Raw genomic sequence first — 21,066 nt, forward strand, 5'->3', positions numbered from 1 at the left:
TTTTTTATTTAAAAAAACATCGCACAATTAATTTTAGATGTTTTAAATTTTTTAGATATTCGACAGTTGAGAGGAGGCTAAAATGTCGGAAAACAATAATAATTTTGGGAGTCTCAATATGTGATTAGCGTAAAGAGAATGTCTTAATTAATCATTAGTGGATTAGAATAACCAATAATGGCATCAAAATTAATGAAATGATAACATAGAAATATTGATCATTATTATTGCAACCCTTTATGATTAGAACTAATCTTATATTCATTGTTGTTATTTCTTTTGTGTAGATATGACCATCCACCAACTTATAAGTTGACTAGCATCTCCATAATCTTCTATGTCAGCTAATAACCTACTGATATGCCACATCAGCATGTGAGCCAATGGTAATTATATATATGCATGGAATTACTTTTATGCCAACAAAATATTAAAGATAGGCAGGAAATTGAACTTTTCTCCAAAAAAATTTAAGAAAAAATGCTAATTTATTTCTAGTTAATTTTTTCTTATTGACTGTTGAATTAATTTTGGTCCTCCCCTATTGCACCCAAAAAATAAAAATCTTAAATTTTAAATAATAATAAAATTGGGTTGTTAAAAATTGAGTGTATTTATTTTAATACTAGATGATACTCACAAAGTTTAATCTCACTATTTTAAAATTTTTAATTTAATTTTTTGGGTGCAAATGCCCTCCTAAAAATATTATATTAAAGAATAGATATATATATATATTCATTATAGTAGAAAAAAATAATATTATCTATTTATCTTAAACCCTAGGGGTATTTTAGTCCTTTTACGAGAGAGAGGGAGGGAGAGAGCTGTAACGTTTACTTCGACCTCTCTCTCTCTCTCTCTCTCTCTCTCTCTCTCTCTCTCTCTTATTTTTCTCGCTCTGTTTCTTTAGAAGTTGACGATAGTTAGCAGCAGCTTAAGCTCGATTGCCGACACTCTTCTAACGCCATGAGCTTCTAATCCGGCTACTTGTTCGACTCCGATTGCCGGCTTCCGGAGGTATGAAGAGAGAACGAGAGATATATTGAGTTTTTTCTGTTTTGTGATTTTGATGTTATGGTTCTTTGATCCTTGCAACTGAGATCGTTTTTGGTGGGAATGGAGAGGTGGACTCGTCTCCCTTTGCTGTTCTGATATATACGTTGGGAGAAAAAGCTGGCCTTTCCCCCTTTGGGTTGGTTTCAGCTTGGGCTTTTCGTTTGATGCAGATTTGGGAATGAGGGTTTGGTTTCTTTCCCGAAATGGGGTGCTTTTCTTCTTCTTATTTGTAGTTCTCGGAGTAGAGAGGTAGGTGGGGGGGGGGGGGGGGGGGGGGGGGGGGGGTGTGTGTGATTGGTGCTTTACATGGGAAATTTGAGAATTATTTTTAACAGAGAAGTTGGACATCAATTGGATTCTGTGGTTCTATGTTTGGATATGATGGACGAGTTACTTCATGGGCAGGATTTTCTTTAAAAAATTTGCAAAAGTTTGTATTTTGTTGTCAAAATGAGGTTATTTGTGATTAAAACTCACCATTTTCGTCAATCTTTTGGACCAGTCGGTAGGGGAAATGTTTTGGATTTGGTACCATCTTTGGTCCTTTTGTTGGATATTCGTGCGGTTCTATATGGTTTCTACAAAGATGTGTGGCCAAATAGCCAATTCTGATTTTTTCTATGAGAATTTGGGAAATGATAGTCGTCGTAACTTTAAGTCGGATATAGTCTTTTTCTTTTTGTTGGTTTAGCATCATGGCCAATTCTGATAGACGTGGCCAAATGGCCAATTCTGCTCTTTCGTTGGCATAGCGTCATGTTGAATATAAGCTTTATTTTTTTTAAATGGCATTTGTGATGCTTTGCATGGCAACGTGGGACCTGGTTTTTCCTTTTGGCTCTCTGATGTTGGAAACTGTGTCGCTTTTAAATTTAATCAGCAACGTCAGGCTGTTAGTGTAGTTTTTCTTACTTTTGCTCTATAGATGATATTCTATTCTGCTGCTGGTTATCTGATCTGTTGAGTTTTGCGTGATTTCAACAGAAATGAAATAGTAACTTGACCTAGTTATCTTCCTTCACGGCTTCACCAACATTGAGGATAGATTTATAGAAAAAGTCCTTTGGCATTGATACACTTGGTCTTCTAGAAGACTTAGTTTGGCTTTTGATTTTAGCTGAGGTGGGCTATCCCTCTGCTATAGTAAGATCAAGATGAATGCTATCATGCTCATGTGATTTTCTTGATCTGGTTTGATGCAGATAGTTAGATAATCCACCTATTTTCATTAAATGACAACATGAGATATTTTGTAAACTATGCAACTTAAAAAACCAAAGTTAGCTATCTTGCCCTATCAATCTATGGCAACCTTTCTAGTTAAGGTGGCAGAATGGTGGATCATCAAATTTGGGAGACTGAATATCACTAGGATATACTTAGATACTCTAATTAACTCTGAAAAGTAGAAGCATGGCCAATTTGTTTGTTCTTCTTTTCATGCTATATTGAAGTTTAGAGAAAAAGGAATTAGATTTCTTGAAGGCTTTCACAATGTTCTGACATATCCAAGTTAGCAATGAGAAGACTCTTATTCTGGTTGAGTTGAGAACAGGAAGTTTGAGTAGATAGACCTTTATAGTTGGGTGGACTTAGTACAAACAGATGGAGTTGATTGCTCTCTCAAGGTGTCTATATTGATTGCTATCGCAAGGTGCCTATCGTAGCTTTTCTCCTTTCCGGATAACATAGTAAATATAGAGACCTAAATATATGGTTTATTTTCTAATTTCTTCTATTCCACATACTAGGCGTGAAGTCATACTATTTGGTATGCCATTATTATGCGTATTCTTAACTGAGTTATCTTCTTTATCATTAGTTTGCAACTGAAAAATTGCTACGTTCTCAGGTACGATATCTTGTATATTTCCATCAATTAAAGCATCTTGATTTGTTTTACTCACATTGGATGAGTTTCACTATGACCCTATCTGTATAAGGAAAATTTTCATTTTGCTCCCCACATTATTGAGTTATTTTGGTTCATGTTCTTCTTCACCTATTTATAAATCTACATTTTCCTTTGAAATGTTCATAGCATTATGGGTCAAGTTTAACCTAACAAGTTCTAATGAAAAGGTATTATAAAGGAATATTTCATTCCTTTTGAACCTAAATGTTTGTAATCACCAATTGCCTTTTTCTCTCTCTCAAATCTAGTCACTGGATGCCTCCTCAGAAATCCGTTGGAGTATGAAAGTGGGATTTGTTCTATTAGTCTTAGATTTAAGTCATGTTCACAGCATCGTGTCTTTTAGGTCCCATTGAAATTATCTAAGGGTATTTTAGTAATTTTCTATATATGGTTAAGTGGATAAAAGGAAAGGTCACAACTTGTTATCCGGAGTAATTACGGAATGTAAGACGATAGACATTTTTGCAGAAATGCAATATTAATTCAGAAATAATGAGATGTTACGGTCAGAACCAAAATAGGGCAAAAATGCAGGGTGCAAAATGATAATCTCCCTCCTATGTTAGTAGTTTCCTGCTGTCGTTGGATCAATGCCTGTGCTAGAAACTATAGTATTTGGGAATGAATAAATGAATGACATAAAATTTCGTTGATTATTGGGGAAACTCTTGATGTTAATTACTATTCATCATCGGGAATTTCTTTTTTTTGCTTTGGCCACTTATATAAACATGTAAATCTGCATTGGCTGTCCTGTTGTTCCCATTTCTTCTCTTTAGTTTATACTCCTAAATTATCTGCAATGATGTTCATTTCTTTTTGTTCCTTGAAAAGTACAAGGGAGGCTGTAATTTCTGTTGCAAATGTTGATGTGCAGTGATATTGTCTTTGCCTATTGGAGCTCAACAATAATCCTTGTGGATTACAATTGACTTTAGAGATTGACCTATCAAGATCTAGTGTTGCAAGTTGATCAGGCTTGATGGGTTCCAGATTCCCATCACATCAACTTAGCAATGGGCTCTATGTCTCAGGCCGGCCGGAGCAGCCAAAGGAGAGGTCTCCAACAATGAGTTCCTCAACCATGCCATACACTGGGGGAGATATTAAGAAATCTGGGGAACTTGGAAAGATGTTTGATCTTCATGTAGAGAAATCACGAAAATCTGGTCCTCTTGCCAACGCTCCTTCAAGGACTGGATCAATTAAAGGTGCTGCTTCCAACTCAGGACCTCTCATGCAGAATGCTGCTAGTCGGTCCAACTACTCAACTTCTCTTTCTTCTGGAGCTCCTGGTTCTGGAGGATCAAATAGGCAAAAGTCCAATTCCGGACCGCTTAACAAACATGGGGATTCAGGCAAAAAGCTATCTGGTCCTCAATCTGGAGGAATGACACCAATGGCTCGGCAGAATTCTGGCCCTCTTCAACCAGTGCTCCCTACAACAGGGCTCATCACCTCGGGTCCACTTAATTCTTCTGGCACTCCACGAAGAGTATCCGGTGCTCTGGATTCCACTGGATCTATGAAGCACCATAGTACCTCCTTTGTTCATAACCAGGCTGTTACTTATCTCAGCAAGGCAGATGGTTATTCATTCAAGGGCAGCCTCCCAAAGCAAATATTCTGGTAAGTGATTCTACTAGTTCCGATGGGGTTAATAGCAGGTGAATTCATTCTTGGTGCTATTTAGAATACCGTTCTTCCTATCATTGTGCTTATATCTGTGGTGGTTGTTGCACATTTTTCAGTTGGAATGCTTGCTGGGGAATAAGTGGTGTAGTAGGATTCATCAACCAGTATCCTGATGCTGAACTTAGAACTGCAAAAGACGGGCAATATGTAAAGATTACTGGGGTATGTGACCAAATGAGGATTGTTGGTGGACTATTTCCTATTTACATAGAAAAATGTCAACATTACATACCAGAGCTTTCTGCTTCTGCAAGATTAATATATTCAGTTATTCTACATCTTGTTATGTTGACAGTAACAGATGCATTACTTTATATCCTAGATTAAGTCTGCTCCTTCAGTCAATTACAAAACAAGCAACTCTTTTCCTATTTTTCCTTGATGCACTTTATTCTTTTGTCCTTCACCATTGGCACATAAGATCAGAAAATTCATTTGCAACTCTGCTGCCTGATTGTTTTTAGCTCTTAATATAATACGTTTGTGAGATCTCATCACAAACTAAATTTGTGGAAAGAACATTTTAATGTTACCTTTAACCTGCATTTTTGGAACTCATACTGCACTCAAACATGTATGCTTTCAAGCAAATGAGAAATCCCTAATTCCCTATCAATCTTATTTGCATCCAGAAGAATATCTTTTCAGAACTGTTCTAATTTATCCATGTTTTGCAACTCTGTGATGTGTACACATATTTCAAGTACTTTAGTTCATTTTAAACATGTTTCTTTCATGCTTTTCTCATAAAATTTTGGGCTTGAATCTGCTCTTGTCATGTTTCAAAATTGGCACCTATTCTTTATTGCAAGCAAGAGCAACTTAGCAATAAGCATTTTTGCTCCTGCCTGCACCATACACAACCATCAACAATGAATTGATATATGTACTGCATCTACTTATGTAATTTGAGGGTTAAATATGGAACGGGGGGAAATATGCAAAGGACTAGTTTGTCTCTTTAAGTCCCTGTGAACTGCATTTGGCTTTCATTTTGATCCATAGTTGGATGCCTTTTCTATTGGTTGACAATTGCAGATCCTTTCCCGCCAATTGTCAATTAGGTGCTACTTCTAATTTGACAGGTGTTGATGTATTTAAGCTTCTTGTAGGTTGTTACATGTGGACATGTGCCTCTTGAATCATCATTTCAAAAGGTTCCGAGATGTGTATACACATCTACTTGTTTATACGAGTACAGGGGTTGGAACTCAAAGCCTGCCAATTCCAAGCATCGTCGTTTTACATGGGGTTTACGGTCTATGGAGGTAAGCAGTTCTCATGTCACGAACTGTATCTTTAAGATATTAGTTATGTGTGATCCAAAGAGGAGTTAGATCACTGGATTAGTATCTTGTTGGCATTACTTTTTGTGGTCATAACGGTTACAATCTTGGTTTGACCTTCTATCATTGAATTTGAAACTGTGATAGCGACGTGCGGTTGACTTTTACATCTCCGACTTCCAATCCGGTTTAAGAGCTTTGGTGAAAACAGGCTATGGTGCTAGGGTGACAACATATGTTGATGAATCCTTTGTTGTTGACATCAACCCAGACAATAAGGACATGTCTCCTGAATTTCTGAGGTGGTTGCGGGAGAGGAATCTCTCTAGTGATGATCGTTTGATGCGCCTGAAAGAAGGGTAAATATGAACCTTTGGTTGTTTGCTAGCTTCTCATCAAGTAGTATATTTTTCTGTTTATGATGGAGGTTGCAAGCATCTCTGTATTCATCCGAATGTACAAGCTACAATACAAGAACATAGATTACTTAAGGAATCAATCATCCTTCAAGATATTAGATTACTTTCTTGTATATTATGCTTGACTACTTTGCTTTAACTGCAGGTATATCAAAGAGGGCAGCACTGTTAGTGTTATGGGGGTCGTCCGGAAGAATAACAATGTGTTAATGATAGTTCCTCCATCAGAGCCTTCTTCCACAGGGTGCCAGTGGACTAAGTGTATGCCTCCAGCAAAACTTGAAGGAATAGTCTTGAGATGTGAAGACACTTCACAGATTGATGTCATACCGGTGTAGTGGATATGTTGAAAGGTTGGTTATGTTCATGGATTTGTTTCTTGGCAGTTGGCTATAGGAGGAATGTGAGTAGAATGGTAATGATCTAAGATGAGTAAAATATCAAGGTGTTATTTACTTTGGGTCTGTATAGTCTTATATTTGTCTTCATCTTTTGTGAAGCTTGAGTATTATTGTTACAAGGATGCTTCGATCAATGTAGAGTGAATCATGCACTTATAGAAAGAATAGTGGAATCAATGGAGTTATAATGAGGAAAAATTTTATTTGGCTGACATCGTGTTTCTTATTCCTCTTACCTTATGCCCCTCTCACTATGCAGTTGTTCTCTCAATTCATTACAATTAGGTTTGTCATCTTGGTCGATTCCATTACTATATTGTGTCGATCAATTGATCTCTTAAAGCCTCTACTGTTCTGACAAAGTGAATTGAGTAACATGAAAAATAAAGCTTGATCCAAGAACTTTTCCAACACTTTTTTCATCAATGGAGAATAAAGCCAGTAGAAACCCAATACAACTCCAACAAATCTTGGATAGAAAGATGAGAAAGAGTATCTAAGTAAGAGAATAAAATTCTTTGGAGTAAGTTTTTCACATAAAATTCTTTCACTCACACTTTCTTTTGCAAGAATTCTGATTCTCATAAAACCTCGAATTAATACCTTCCTGTATTTTGTCAATATTGAAATTGAGAAAAGAAAAAAAAAAAAGGTAAACAAGTTCATGTGACACTTTTCATGACTGAATTTTGCACAAGCAAAGAATATGCTTGAGAAATTATTGGATAAATTTAAAACAGAATTAGAATAGCCTTCTTTCGGATGATTTTAAATTGCAGAAAAGAGGAAAGCTTTCAGTCTCACATTCCTCCTCTCTCTGCACCTGAATCCAGATGATGATACAACGCATGCGATTCATGCTATTGACTTATTTCCATCCCAATAAGTTCCGTGCCCATAAAACTCCAATTTTCCACCAATCTAACTAACTTCTTTACGTTCCGCAATGCTGTCTATAGTCTCTTCAGGCTTTTCTTCCTCGCGTCCATCTTCTTCTTATCAACAGGAACTTTTGTTGCAATTAGCCCTTCCTTCTTGTGTACTGCTGATGCCCCAGAAGCAGTCTCTAATGGAGGAACAATGACCACATTCTGGTCCTGACAATTGGTACCTGATCCTTTGCAGCCAGTTGCTGTGGTTAATGGGGTAGGTACCAGTGGCACTTTACTGCTGAGAACTGTGTTCGTCTGGTCTACATTCAGCACTGTGGTGGACTCGGAAATTGCTCCAGTTTTGGACTTTGGCCTCGGTTTTAGAGCGTGTATGCCAGTGTATAACCTGCAAGATTAAATTACCTCTTGATGCATACCATACGACCATATGACACAGAATTTAATAAAGGATTATGAAATACATGCCGGTACGATGCTAATTTTGGTTATAAACTTGCAGGCTCAGTTGTGATGATTTAAGTAGCTACAGATTTCTATTGGAAATATATACTATAAAATCCAATGAGAGATAGAGCAAAAAACAGGCAGGAATATGAAGAGAAAGAGAGAGATAGGATCTGACCTGGCATGCCTTGCATATTCGTCGTAATTTTCCAGCAACATCTTACCAGCCTGTTCATTGAGCGCAGATTCTGGAAATGGTTCAATGAGTAGGCATCTGACCACCTGCGATAGTCCAAGGTGCCACGAATTAGTTAAAGATAAACATGAGTAAAGCTGCTCAATTCAGTGATGTACTTATTTATTCTACAACCAATAAGCATCAAGATAGCAGAATAAGGTACTAGTGTATATCAAAGTATCAAACTTTGATTACTATGACACTTTTCAAGAGCAGACAACTTATTACCAAAAGTCATGATGCAGCCATTATGGTCAAAAGGTGAACTGATTTGTCTAAACAATCTGGCCCACCCATGTGGCCATCATTAAATACTCATGAAGAGGGACACCAATTTTAGAAAACAGAGGATCTGGATTCAATGGTTCAGGGGCGTGTGATGTAGAATAAACAATACTGTCTAAAAAGAAAAGCAGGACTTCATTATCTTGAACTTACAAGCAAAACATGCCGCAATCCAAGAGTTGGATTCCAGTCCTTTTTCAATGTGTTGACACAGATCTCACCATTTGTTGCAATGTTTGGATGGAATATCTTTGTCAGAAAGTAACCTACAAATATGTAATAGGAAATTAAAACACTCTTGAGTTCCCTTTTAAAAGTAAAGTACACGACTGTTTCTAGTGTTATCTACACAATCGTGGTTCATATTCAAAGCATTTTAAATGAAATACCTTTTGGGGGAGATTGAGGGAAGTCATGAGACAATATCAGCTTCATGCGGAATATGCCATTCTCATATGGAGTTCCACCTGCATTAGTGAGGTTCTACTAATTGTCATCCATTAGCTCAAAAGCTATGTATATATGGAAGGAGGCAGCCTATGACTATATCCTACCAGGACCCTCAATGTCAGCAAAAATAGTAGAGAAATCATCGTCATTCACAACAACTTTAATGCCTTCTGGAGGTGCCTCATCTAGATTCTTCAGTTCCTTCGCCAGTTGCTTGATGACATTAGGTGGAAGGTTTTCGTTGGTTGCCTTCAATAACATAAACATATACTTACTGAACAGGTCTATTAACCAGAAGAGTTAGATCTCTTAGGTGTCTGTCAGAAGATAAACCAAATAAAGCCAATAAATTGTAACTCCACTTATTCAATTACCATGGTAGCAAGGACAGTCACTGGCCTATTGCACCTGCTTTGCTATGAAGGTAGGTTTAGAACTTAGTTGCAAAACAGCTTAATATTTGACGAAATGATGCTTCAGCAGCAAGTGAAACTGTGAAATCTCCCACCAGGTGTAATCCTGCAAATGCTGTCTGTCAATTCAAATCAAATATAATTAGAGTATCATCAACAGCATGGATCTAAGAATTTTCTCATAGAATATACAGATACACAGAGTATTCAAAATAATAGTAACACGTTCTGTGCATAAGATCATTAACAAATGGTATTTCTTTTCCAAATCAAAAGTCCATTTCTTTCATCTCAATACCTGGCAAGACTATCTGCATTATTTGCAAGCTTAAACACATAAGCAAAATAAATAGAAAAAAGAAACTAATCTTGTAGCACCATTGATTTCATCAAGGAAAAATAAGATAGAAATTACTACCATTGGGCCCAATAGGAAATGATTTAGATCTCTTTCTGCTTGTACCTAGGTGGGTACAATATTTTTGCATCCTCTAGTTTTCCTTCCATTGGCAATCATTTGATTTCTTAATTCTTGGCTAAAAGTCTATGAAGAAGATGAACCACACATATTTAACTGTCTATGCACATACTATCATCTAGGTCAAGATCACCAAGCAAAGTTTAAACTTGAAACATGGGAAAAGGTTGAATGTAGAAATATAGCTGTCATTAAACTATTCCAGAATCAGGGCCTTTGGACGGTAACATAACTGCAAAACCAAGTGCCACAAGAAATCACGAATGTTAAACTTGTCTTCAATAGCCACAATAGGCACATACTCCTCTTCTCCCCTAAACTTCGACAACCCTAGCCACCCAATCCCTAAAAGTCCATGCTGCCTAGATCAATAAATAATATAATCTTCAAATTTGTCACACCAATTGTACTTCAGGACATTTCGTTCAACTAGCAATGTGTTGATTGTTTCAGATATATGCCCTTACAGCATAGTTCTGAGGATTGACTGAGGGTTAATACGAAAAAAAAAAATCTGCCTAATAAGAGCATTGCATGTCCACAAGTCAAGAATAAGTCTTTTAACTGCAATGCCTACGGTTGATTAGATGGATCCTTTTCCTCAGTTTAGTTCTACATATTATTTGATACAAGGTTCTTCAGTAAATCAAACTAATCATGTCTTTTCATACTACTTACTCCCATGTTACTTTGTCTTCTTCTCTCTCTAAGTCGAAGACCTATAACTCTGTACATTTCAGGTAAGTGAAAGAATCATAATACTATATCCACAGATCATATAACTGATGCTCCTTCAATTACCAATTAGACAATTCAAGAACAGCATAAAACTTTCCAAGGCTCACTGTCAATCCTCTTTTTTCTCTCTTTCATGCAAAAGCAATATTCCTCACCTTCCAAATTTACTCATATTTGACAAATGTCCACAAGAATATATTCTTCCTAGCAGATGATCGTGTCGGTAAAGATGCTCTAACTGCTCAAATACCTGCACAGATCCAAAACGCTTCCAATGACAGTAAAACTGTAAATGTCCACCATCCTTTCAAATCACAGCAAGACTACAAGAGCATCCAAACCCATATTCTCATTCAGATAAGACCGGAACCCAAGATTCCCAAAAGAGAGAGGAAACAAGAAAGGGGAAAACCTTAAAGAACAAATCCTGCAGATAAATTCACAGACAAAGAAGGCAACCCTCAGATTGGGGTCGCCACTCGCACCGTCAAGAAGCAACTCGAGAAAGTTAAAGAAATTAGTAGTTAAAAAAACACAAATTTTTACAAGAAAAGTGTTTGTAAACCCAAATTTCCCTTCGGAACAAAATAATCAGTAGCCGATCGAACTATCGAATCGCAACGCCGAAAGGGGACCCGTCGGTTTCTCACCTGAGATCTCGAGTTCGACTTCCTTCCGATCAGAGAAAGCGAGAGAGATCGCAATGATTGTAGAAATATAATAGATAGGGAAATAGAGAGAGAAATAGAGAAGAGAGAGAAAGAGAGTTGATGACGTGGCGACCGATCAGGTAAGACGTACTTGTAGAGTGGGAGCCCATCGAACACCGGATCTAAGGCCCACATTATGACCATTATGCCCCTTGTAGATTTACTATAACGCCCTTAAGTTTGTATTTCTCAATGCAGTCTATACAATTTGCAAAAATTACTAATCACTTTTTCCGTAAATAAAATCAGTATAACTTTTCAATTTTGCAAAATCGATCCTTGTGTTTATGCTAAGATTGCAACATTTTTAGAATTAATTTGTGCATTTATACTTTGCCATAAATTTGAGAGCAGAGATTGCAACTAGCAATGCTCATAGTATTTAATTTTTCTTTTGAAAATTTTACTAAAAACGCCCTATGGTTTACCTTTATCATTATTAATATCCTCCTACCATATTGATAGTTATTATCTGATTCCTCGTTATTTAAGATTAAGGTAAAAATAGAAATAAAAGTAAAACGTAGGGTGTTTTTAATAAAATGTAGTATATCTTTTATATTTCCGACAATAAGGGTAAATGTGAAAAATGGAATAATCTTTTGACGAAATTACCCCTCGGATGGATCGTTGACGATTGTCCCGCTTGCCGACGATTTGCGGACCGTTTGCAAGGTAGCCGTTGTGAACGCGGTCAGCTGGCATGTTTGAATTTCTTTAATTTTCGTGAATAGAATAATATAATAGGTAAAATAATATGGACTAGTTGGTAGGAAGGGTGGTGCATTTATTCTTCAAAAAGACACCCCCCATCACTACCAGCTCACACCCTCACATATATATATATATATATATATATATGACCAAAAATATGTCTTGTTTTAGTAAGCATGAATGTAGTATAATTTATGTAGTTTTTGACCAAACTACCCTCCCAAATATTTTGAACACTCCAAATGTTTAATGTGACATTAGATATACTTTGCAGCAAAATCATTGACGGGACTTTAAATATAAGGCTTGTAGGTGATACTTAATTTTTTCTAATATATTATTAACCGGTAAGCTAATTATAGAGAGGAATAGCCATCTTTAATATAGGTTGAATAATTATATTAACTATCTTAAAAAATAGACAGTAATAAAGCTAAATAATACACATATAACACTCGATGAAAAATTTATCAAATATCAATCACTAATGTCTAGGAAAACTCAAATGCGTAACTTTATTACGTGCTAGTAGAATTCAACTACTGGGTTATAGTAATGACCTGATTATGTTATTATAAGTTTGCCTTAGGAAATAAATACATCTTAGTGCATATTCGTGTCTAATAGAAGCTATTATGGACATCCATAATTATATATATATATATAATTATATATATATATATATTTTGCTTGCATGAAAATAATACAAAAGATGGTTAGATATAGATACAGCCCTCCAACTTACACTGTTGTACTTGATCATTATCGACATCACACCAACTTACCAACCAAAGAGTGGCATCGAAGCGTTACTACTTTTATAGTTGGAATAATAGGATCGCCTACTTTTCCGATCGGATGAAATGCTCGTCCGTCCCTAACTTCCCGGTAGTGGTGGGACCCGCGGTGACTACCGGAAACTGACTCTCACTTCTTCCTCCTTCCGGATCTTCTCTTCGTCTTCGTCTTCGTCGGAGAAGGATCCGCTAAGGTAGGTTCCGGCGCAGGCAGCGACGGAGGAGGAGGGGTTGGATGGCTCGGATCAGGTCGTCGTCGTCGTCGTCGAGCTGGTGGACGTATATCCATCCCGCGTACTACCTGATGCGGCCCAGGCGTCTCGCCCTCCTCTTCATCGCTTTCGTGTTCGCTACCTTCGCCTTCTGAGACAGCAAACCCTAGTTCGAGAGCACGAGGTGCGGTCCGATCCCTTTGAGTTTCCTTCTCGAATACCTCACTGATCTCTTGGTTTGTTTTTAGATTCATCGGTATTGGTAGATGTACGAGTGGTTTGATATGCTTTAATTTGATCGTAGTGAAAGTCGAAAAGGTCGTTGTAGTATGCTAATTTTGTCTCATCTTAAGTACAAATGAATCTTTTAAGATGCAAAAGGAGGTACTTTTAAATATTAACCAGCCATTTTCTATAAGTATAAGAATAGGGGCCTCGTTTCTTCTGTGAATATATTTTGGTTGCGCTAAAATTAGAATGAGATCGTTGTGAAATGTGAAAGATGTAACTCGAACAAAAGCATCCTTCTTGTGGAAGGAACCGATAAGAAGTTTGATTTGTTTGCAGGTAGATTGAAGAAGTGAACCGGCTGCATGATCAGGTATGTTTGTTAGTTAATTTGCTAGTTGGTTTATATGATATCGTTGGACAAATTTCCTGGTTGTTAGATTTGTGTATACATATTTGTAATTTTGTGGTTCATCTTTCTTCTAAAGAAAGATCTGTTGTTTCTAGTTGAGGAGAGTAGACAGTGGTGCGGAAATTCTAGATGGACTTTACAAATGGCATTCGCAAGGATCTTGTAAAAATTGAACCTATTAACGGTGAAAGGAAAGGAAAAGTGAAAGAAGCAATGCTTCATGCATGGAATTCGTATGTGAAGTATGCTTGGGGCCAAGATGAGCTTCAGGTTTATTATAAGATGACAAAGTTACTCAAATTTGATTTCAACTAGTTGTCATTTTTTATTGATTAATTCCAGCTTGAGTAAGAGATGATGCGGTTTCCTTTTGTCAGAGTCCAAGGATGGTGTCAACAGTTTTGGGGCGATGCTTGTGGACTCTCTGGATACACTATACATAATTGGCCTGGAAGATGAATTTCAGAAGGCTAGAGAGTGAGTTGTAACTTTTCCACGCCAATGCAATGTTATATTTGCCAATATTATTTTGTCGGAGTGTAATCTACCAGATCTTGAATAGCTATCCGAACCATCATTCTTGATTTTTGTTCCGTTGGATTACTCGACTATTCCTGTAATTCTGGTCATAGTCAGACCTACTATATTTGCCTTTGGATGACTAAAAATTCATCTGTATCTCATATTCTCATTCTACTTGAGGAGCACAATGCATATACATGTTTCTTGGGCTATTTTAGTAAATCATAATAATAATCAGCATAGGTGTATACTTATTATTTTATTCTCACTGTTGATCTTGCCTATATGTGTCTTTTCCCAAACCAATCTGCCATTGCTTCTGTTCTAGTTGGCATGAGTATCCAAGGAGCCGAACAGTTTGACAAATGCACTTCATCTCTACCTCTAACCGGTGTATCCTTGAAAGACTGAATCTTCTGCCAGTTGTATGTTACTTTGTCTTTCCCAGTTGGTTGTTTTTTTGTTTCCTGGTATCACTTCTTACCAGGAACTAGTTTGGTATCATTTTTGTTAACTTGAGTATCTCCGGCCTTAACATGTATAGACAGACAAAGTTTTGTTACATTTTCATTAAAAAAAATTACTCTTTTTTGCTACTAAACTGCATGCTAATCCTGGTCTACTAAACATTTGTTAATGATTATCGTACTTCTAGCTGGATATTACATTATTTTCAATCTGTATCTAAACAGGAAGTTATGATACTACTCTAATTAGTGCTTGATGATAGGTAGTTGCACTCTCATTAGATTTCAATAAGGATTATGAAGCAAGTGTTTTCAAGACAACCATAAGGTTGCTTCGGAAGGTTCAGTTGTCTATAGTTCTCATTCGTTTCCTAGATACTTTGTCATGAACTCTTGGCTGTGATATTTGGGTAGGTGATAGACTATAAGTTAAAACAGATGAGTCTGCCCTGCTATTTATCCTAATTGTTTGCTTATAGCTGATTTCTTACTCAGAGTTGTTAGTGGACTTCTTAGTACATATGATCTCTCTGGCGATGATGTATTTCTTAACAATGCTAAAGACATTGCGATAGGTTGCTGCCTGCATGGTTTCTTCATCGGGTATAACCTATAACAGAATTAACTTGGCTCATAGGGGAGTGCGTAATCCTGGCTGGAGCAGGAAAATAATCAACATCCCTTCTCTTCTCACATGTTTGATTGGATTTATTCGTTTACAGAAAAGAAAGAAGTTAATTTTATATGATTACCTTTTTTTACCCTTAAACCCGTTAGAACATGATTTTTTAATGAATTTTCATGCGGTGTGCCCCTCATGCATACATAGATTCTTGGCACTCTGGATCTCTTTTCAATTGTTGCAATCAGATCATCATTACTATTGGTTTGGGCCTCAACCACCATCCTTGTAAATCTCTTTTACAGCTGAATGAGCTAGTTTTGTTTTGCAGGATGATTAACTGAAGGTAGAGCCTATTTAATATTTGCAAGTTGTTTGTGTGACAACCAATATTTCATACTTGAACGTACTTTTTGCACCTATATCACTTATTAAATCTAACTTATTTTGTGACCGGAATAGTTCCTTTTAGCATTCTTAGAGGATATTGTCATCTTTAAATTGCCTATTCATGGATCAACTCTTTCATTTTTGCAGGGTCCTAGTGTCCTGGCAGATTCTGTCACTGAGCAACTTGAATTTATAGCTCTATCTTAGAGGACAGGATATCCCAAAAACAAACAGAAGGTTTTATCACCTTATTGTTATCAATTCAGCTATTAAATTCTGGAAGGTTTCGCCAATACCTTCTTGTTTTGAACTCTACTCATTTATGTCAGAACGGCAATAGAAACACTGACAAAACCATTGTACCCCATTATGAAATCTCACTGATTAAATAATTACTATTTCCGATTTGTCTATCAAACTAAGATCAGGTGCCTTACAAATTTATGAAAAACTTGAATTTTGTTTTCTAGCACAATATTGTGAAAACTACATGTGCAATTCATCATTTGTTTATATTGTCATGCCTCCATGGTGCTTTTTCAATTGATATCTATTTAGTAAGGCCTCCTCCTTCTTTCTTGATTTTCTTTTTCACATAGTAAAAAGTATTTTACCTGTAGGTGGAAAATGTCATCAAACAACTCCAGAAGACATATCCCAGTGATGGCTTGCTTCCTATCTTCCTAAATCCACATTCAAGGACTTCACCGTATTCAACAATCACATTTGGTGCTATGGGTGATAGGTTCTCCAACTTCTCCTAATTTATTATCATAACAACAATTCTTTCCTTCAGTTGTTCATTCTTTTTATCTAGTCATCGTCCCCTGGCTCCTTTCTAGATCGCACTATGTTATGCATCTTGCTTGGACTTGTTATAATTTCTATCAAGCAACTCCAACAAAATTAGCCGGAGAAAATTATATTTTTCATGTTAGACAGGTTAGACAGGTTCTATCAAGCAACTCCAACACTCTGAATTTCTCTGCCTGCAATAGTATTGCATTAGGGTGTCTGTTTACTGTATGATGCATGATTACAGGACATGACAGTGAGCACATCATGGAATATACTTAGGCCAGAGACTGTTGAGTCACTTATGTATATCTGGCACTTCACTGGGAACACAACATACCTAGACTGGGGTTGGAATATATTTCAAGCATTTGAAAAGAACTCCCTAATCGAGTTGGGGTACGTGGGACTCAAGGATGTGACAATGTGAGTGTTCCCCATGCCCCGGAGCTTATTATTTTCTTGTTCTTGCTTCTGTATTGGTTCACTACATGGATTCTTATCAGACATCCTTTTAACATGGACCTATTATCTATATATTTGATGACTCTAAAATGTGAAAACAGAACATTCCTGAGCATCAGGAATTTATTTGGCTGGAGGCTAAGTTTTGTTCCCATGCCTGTGACTCACTGTACAGCAAATTGACATACAAAAATCTTTTCACAGTTTTAGAGTTCAGGTGCAACAAATGCACATACAGTTATAGAATGCTTCTTTGTTGTTCTAGGCTTCTAGCATATCCATTCATTCCAGCTGGTTTACCAGATCTGAAAGTAGATCTGAAAGTATGCTTCTAGCATATCCTTTTCAGTCAGGTTCTGGTACTATATAACTAGACCTCAATTTCAGTACTGAAGTTCTGTTGGGATCGGTCAGATAGTTTCTTTTTGATTATCTTGAAATGTATTAGGAGTTTAGGTGGGATCATGCCCTATTTTGTCAGACCAATTCTGTATTCAATCGTTCGAGGTGTAATTGTGGTCTATAAAATATTTTTTTCCTCCCTATTCCCCCTGATCAATTATCTTTTCTTCCAAACAATTTCAAGGCTTAATAGGAATACTATTAGGCTCCGTTCAATATTTGGATGTTTCATGTATTCAATATAGAAGGAGCAATTTTTAGTCTTAAGAAAAATGAACTAGCAGAATACTGAAGAAAATGATAAATAAATGTGGAGACCTCCTATATGCAGCTGAAATGCATTACTGTTTAGTAAGCAATGAGAAACTCCTAGTAACTCACATATTATAGATATAATTGTAAACATATCATGAACAAAGTAATCTACTAATGAATATTAGACCATGTTTAACTAATCAGGTTACTGAAAGAACTAGAAGTCTGTTCAGTCAGACTAAAATCAGTACTTTATATGTTCAGGTAATGGGTGAGTACTTGAATCTAGTGAATCACAGTTACTCTTCTCTCTCCACCATAGAGAAACATGAAGAGTATAGAGTTGGCTTGGGTATGTGATCAGTGAAGCCGAGTAAGATGTCTTATTGGGGTCAATTTTGTGAGCAATTGTCTAACAACCAAACTGTGGATTTGAAATGAACAATAAAAGGAAAAAATAACAAGGAAAAGGAATCTTCAAATATGAAAATTGAGATACTCCAGTAAGGAGGGTTAATGGTAATTGTTTACCTGCCTTTAGAAGGGATTCTTGACTTGTATCTGGTAGACGTGCTTGGTGATAAGATTATGCTGCTTTTGTAAAGTGCATCTTTTCTATGTTCTTCCAATTCTCTATTCTAATTACCGATCAGAGAGGATAAAAAAAGTGTTTCCTTGGTATACGAGGCTCCAGCCTAGGTCCACAAAGGGAGGATGTACACAGCCTTACCATGAAGAGGTTACTTCAGATATTCGATTTTTACCATTTGATCTAGTAGAATCATTTCACCTTTTTATGATTGGAGAGTACCATGTCATAATTTAAAAGATCGACTCTATACAATTCAATTTGCTGGTAGAATTGGTTCCTCATATTTAACTTGAGTCCAATGTGAACAAACCCACTCCTTGGCATTTAACTTATATATCAGATATACTTGCTTTCAGGTCAATACAGGTGCAGAAGACAACATGATGCAGAGTTTCTTTCTTGCTTAGACACTCGAGTATCTCTACCTCTTATTCTCACCACCATCAGTCAGCTCCTTGGATGAATGGGTCTTCAATACAGAAGTTCATCCTTTGAGAATTATTCCTCAAAACAATAAAGATGAAGACCTTGATAGCACAGCAGACCAGAAACTGGTAAATGAACCGATCATTAGGCCATTTGGGTGGAAGCAAGGAAGATCAAAGTACAACTGAACATAGCGTATACCACAGGATATCTCTAGCTTGTTATACTATTGTCTACTGTAAGATAGCAGAATCGTATTTGAGTATCGATTCCACTTTTGCTGTATCAGAATTTTGTTCATCACTTGGAGAAATCTCAATTTCAGTTTAGGCATTCAAGATATGTATGTATTGCTTAGGTTTTCTGGCATTGGATATTTGTCAGTGGTTATAGGGATGGCAATGGACATCAAAACCTACCAACTTGAATTTTACCTGACTGCATTTTGGATCCTCAAAGATAATTCCAATACTTCATCAGATTTTGATTTGGATACAAGCTTGAAATAGAGGATATACCTAATGTGAACCTGTCTTCTTTAGGTCAGATACTGAATCAAGTTGCAATTAGATTTAGGTAAACAAATTGTACTAGATGGTTGAAGCTAAATCATGGTGATCTTTTATTGTTGTGGCAAAACAGAACACAACCAATGAACTGACAAGAATCTATAAATTGGATTGGAGGAAATTTACAGATTAACACCCCAGATTTTGTGTTTATTGTTGTTCAACCAATATGGTGATTTATAGTATCTATAATTGAGAACTACCCTAATATGGAGGAAATATTAATGCTTGGCGCACATAAACAAAAATAGCGAGTTTAAATCATGTGCATATAATATTTCAACAAAAAATTTATTAAATATTAATCTTAATATTTATTAGCGGGGATCGAGAATTTAAGCACTTTAGAAGGTAGGGAGTGTGATGACCACTAGAACCATACCTAAGTAGATTACTCCTCAAACTTAATATCAAAATATGTCTGTGATACTGTAGTCCTAAATAAAACGCTGATAAGTTTAACGTGTTATTTATTTTATAAAACACTCAACTACTAGCTATCAAATACAGAAGATTTTAATGGGAAGAGATTAGCTAACAACTTGTAATCTATCTATACTAACGAGCTCTTCCCTCCTAGCTCGATTAAAAAGCTAGATCCGAGTACAATCTAATCTTCTTCTTTGTTTCCCTTCCATTCCTTCCATCAACTTACCCTGCTCATAAGCTCATACCCTTCTTTGGGATTCTTAATGCAAGTAAAAGCCAAGCTAGTGCATATATGCCTATGGTTTCTACTCCAAAGTGGACACTTTATTTCTTTTGCCTTATCTTTATCCTATGCTGCTGTCTCCCGTCCCGCGGACATTTTACTTTGGGCCAGATATAAAATGCTTAACAGTTTAGTATTGAATTTAGCAGTTTTTTCATCAAAGTAGACCTATTTTATATTTTTTTTCTTTACCGAAATAAACTAGATTTTAAATTTATTATCAAATGAGGTCTAATTCGTTATAGTCCTAACAAAAACGCTAAACTGATCGTCCGTTTAGTGTTTTTATTGTCGGACAATTTTCTTTTTTGCTTTAATTATTGAAAGATAAAATTAAAAAGATTTATATAGATAATGTTAATCAGTTCAACGATTTTATCGGGGCTACGGTAAATTATACCTCATTTGTTACTAGTTTGGTTAAAAACTCTTGAATTTAATTTAAGGGGTAAGTTATTTTGGTGAAAGAAACCAAAACAAAAAGGGCAGAACTCAGTTTGTGTCTAACCAGATCCGTACAGCAAACATCTCAGTGGTCCATTCCCCAATCTGCGCGTGTCGGGGACCACCTAGCATTGATGGCCCATCCTAACACCTGTACGGATGGTAGGGCGGGACGATTAGTGGGATCCTACGGCTGGGATCGCGGGTTTTGCTCCCGAGATACCATCCGCTGGATGACGTGGACTGCCCACTTGACGGCCACGTGTACGGCTGCTGACTCAGTTGTCCTCTTCGGAGATTGTTTTTTTCCTTTTTGACCAAACTACCCCCCCTCTCTCTCTCTCTTCTCTCCCCCTCAACCTGGACACCTGTCTCTAAACAAAATTATACTTTATACCCTATATTTTTATTATTTACAAATTAAATCTTATAATTTAATAAATATATATATATAATAATATCATGATATTAGATTAGTGAGTTAAACTTAAGTAAATCTCTAATTATATATACTCAACTCGGCTAAACTCAACCTTTAATACAATTTTCTGAGAGTATTAATTCAAATCTAGTACGGAATTATTTTTTTTTAACATATTCGTTAAATTATATAGC

The 21,066-nt window shown here is 36.4% G+C and overlaps 3 protein-coding genes across 14 annotated transcripts; 2 read left to right on the forward strand and 1 right to left on the reverse strand.

Annotated features, from left to right (window-relative positions):
• Positions 1-857: 857 nt before the first annotated feature.
• On the forward strand, positions 858-6,990 carry LOC140767648 (uncharacterized membrane protein At1g16860-like). Its single transcript, XM_073107643.1, has 6 exons — positions 858-1,020; positions 3,855-4,606; positions 4,729-4,834; positions 5,785-5,940; positions 6,106-6,317; positions 6,523-6,990. Exons 2-6 carry the CDS (start codon positions 3,960-3,962, stop codon positions 6,713-6,715), a joined length of 1,314 nt encoding a protein of 437 aa, XP_072963744.1. The 5' UTR covers positions 858-1,020; positions 3,855-3,959; the 3' UTR covers positions 6,716-6,990.
• A 322-nt stretch (positions 6,991-7,312) lies between these two features.
• On the reverse strand, positions 7,313-11,503 carry LOC140767801 (ubiquitin-conjugating enzyme E2 22-like). 3 transcript variants are annotated; one of them, XM_073107855.1, is made up of 7 exons: positions 11,368-11,503; positions 9,463-9,607; positions 9,193-9,372; positions 9,028-9,105; positions 8,792-8,904; positions 8,294-8,397; positions 7,313-8,056 (listed from the first exon to the last, which is right to left on the reverse strand). In XM_073107855.1, exons 3-7 carry the CDS (start codon positions 9,353-9,355, stop codon positions 7,732-7,734), a joined length of 783 nt encoding a protein of 260 aa, XP_072963956.1. In that variant the 5' UTR covers positions 9,356-9,372; positions 9,463-9,607; positions 11,368-11,503; the 3' UTR covers positions 7,313-7,731. The 3 variants fall into 3 exon arrangements, with proteins under 3 accessions (XP_072963956.1, XP_072963955.1, XP_072963957.1); XM_073107854.1 differs by having other exon boundaries at positions 9,463-9,620; positions 11,368-11,482; XM_073107856.1 differs by having other exon boundaries at positions 7,314-8,056; positions 9,193-9,337; positions 9,463-9,620; positions 11,368-11,482.
• A 1,485-nt stretch (positions 11,504-12,988) lies between these two features.
• Positions 12,989-19,169, forward strand: LOC140766516 (mannosyl-oligosaccharide 1,2-alpha-mannosidase MNS1-like). Of its 10 annotated transcripts, XM_073105904.1 has the most exons (9): positions 12,991-13,334; positions 13,718-13,751; positions 13,886-14,060; positions 14,168-14,267; positions 15,939-16,028; positions 16,412-16,536; positions 16,634-16,733; positions 16,834-17,012; positions 18,657-19,169. In XM_073105904.1, the coding sequence occupies exons 6-9, from the start codon at positions 16,526-16,528 to the stop codon at positions 18,682-18,684; spliced, it is 318 nt and encodes a 105-aa protein (XP_072962005.1). In that variant the 5' UTR covers positions 12,991-13,334; positions 13,718-13,751; positions 13,886-14,060; positions 14,168-14,267; positions 15,939-16,028; positions 16,412-16,525; the 3' UTR covers positions 18,685-19,169. The 10 variants fall into 10 exon arrangements, 2 of the variants coding, with proteins under 2 accessions (XP_072962005.1, XP_072962006.1); XR_012105455.1 differs by adding an exon at positions 14,641-15,747 and having other exon boundaries at positions 12,989-13,334; positions 16,412-17,012; XR_012105452.1 differs by adding an exon at positions 14,641-14,705 and having other exon boundaries at positions 12,990-13,334; positions 15,343-16,028; positions 16,412-17,012.
• The last annotated feature ends 1,897 nt before the right edge of the window (positions 19,170-21,066 follow it).

This window comes from Typha angustifolia, chromosome 9 (assembly GCF_048772165.1).
Source record: "Typha angustifolia cultivar Huaian chromosome 9, ASM4877216v1, whole genome shotgun sequence".
NCBI lineage: Eukaryota > Viridiplantae > Streptophyta > Magnoliopsida > Poales > Typhaceae > Typha > Typha angustifolia.

What these genes read in the sequence shown, in the direction of transcription:
- LOC140767648 (XM_073107643.1), top strand. Translation starts at nt 3,960, where the DNA reads ATGGGTTCCAGATTCCCATCACATCAACTTAGCAATGGGCTCTATGTC. An exon ending in CTCCCAAAGCAAATATTCTG is followed by an intron (nt 4,607 to 4,728) that starts GTAAGTGATTCT and finishes CACATTTTTCAG; the next exon opens with TTGGAATGCTTGCTGGGGAA. An exon ending in TTGATGCGCCTGAAAGAAGG is followed by an intron (nt 6,318 to 6,522) that starts GTAAATATGAAC and finishes CTTTAACTGCAG; the next exon opens with GTATATCAAAGAGGGCAGCA.
- LOC140767801 (XM_073107855.1), bottom strand. Translation starts at nt 9,355, where the DNA reads ATGTTTATGTTATTGAAGGCAACCAACGAAAACCTTCCACCTAATGTC. An exon ending in TGCTGACATTGAGGGTCCTG is followed by an intron (nt 9,106 to 9,192) that starts GTAGGATATAGT and finishes TCACTAATGCAG; the next exon opens with GTGGAACTCCATATGAGAAT. An exon ending in GATTGCGGCATGTTTTGCTT is followed by an intron (nt 8,398 to 8,791) that starts GTAAGTTCAAGA and finishes GGACTATCGCAG; the next exon opens with GTGGTCAGATGCCTACTCAT.
- LOC140766516 (XM_073105905.1), top strand. An exon ending in ATATTTTTCATGTTAGACAG is followed by an intron (nt 16,734 to 16,833) that starts GTTAGACAGGTT and finishes GCATGATTACAG; the next exon opens with GACATGACAGTGAGCACATC. An exon ending in GGACTCAAGGATGTGACAAT is followed by an intron (nt 17,013 to 18,656) that starts GTGAGTGTTCCC and finishes ACTTGCTTTCAG; the next exon opens with GTCAATACAGGTGCAGAAGA.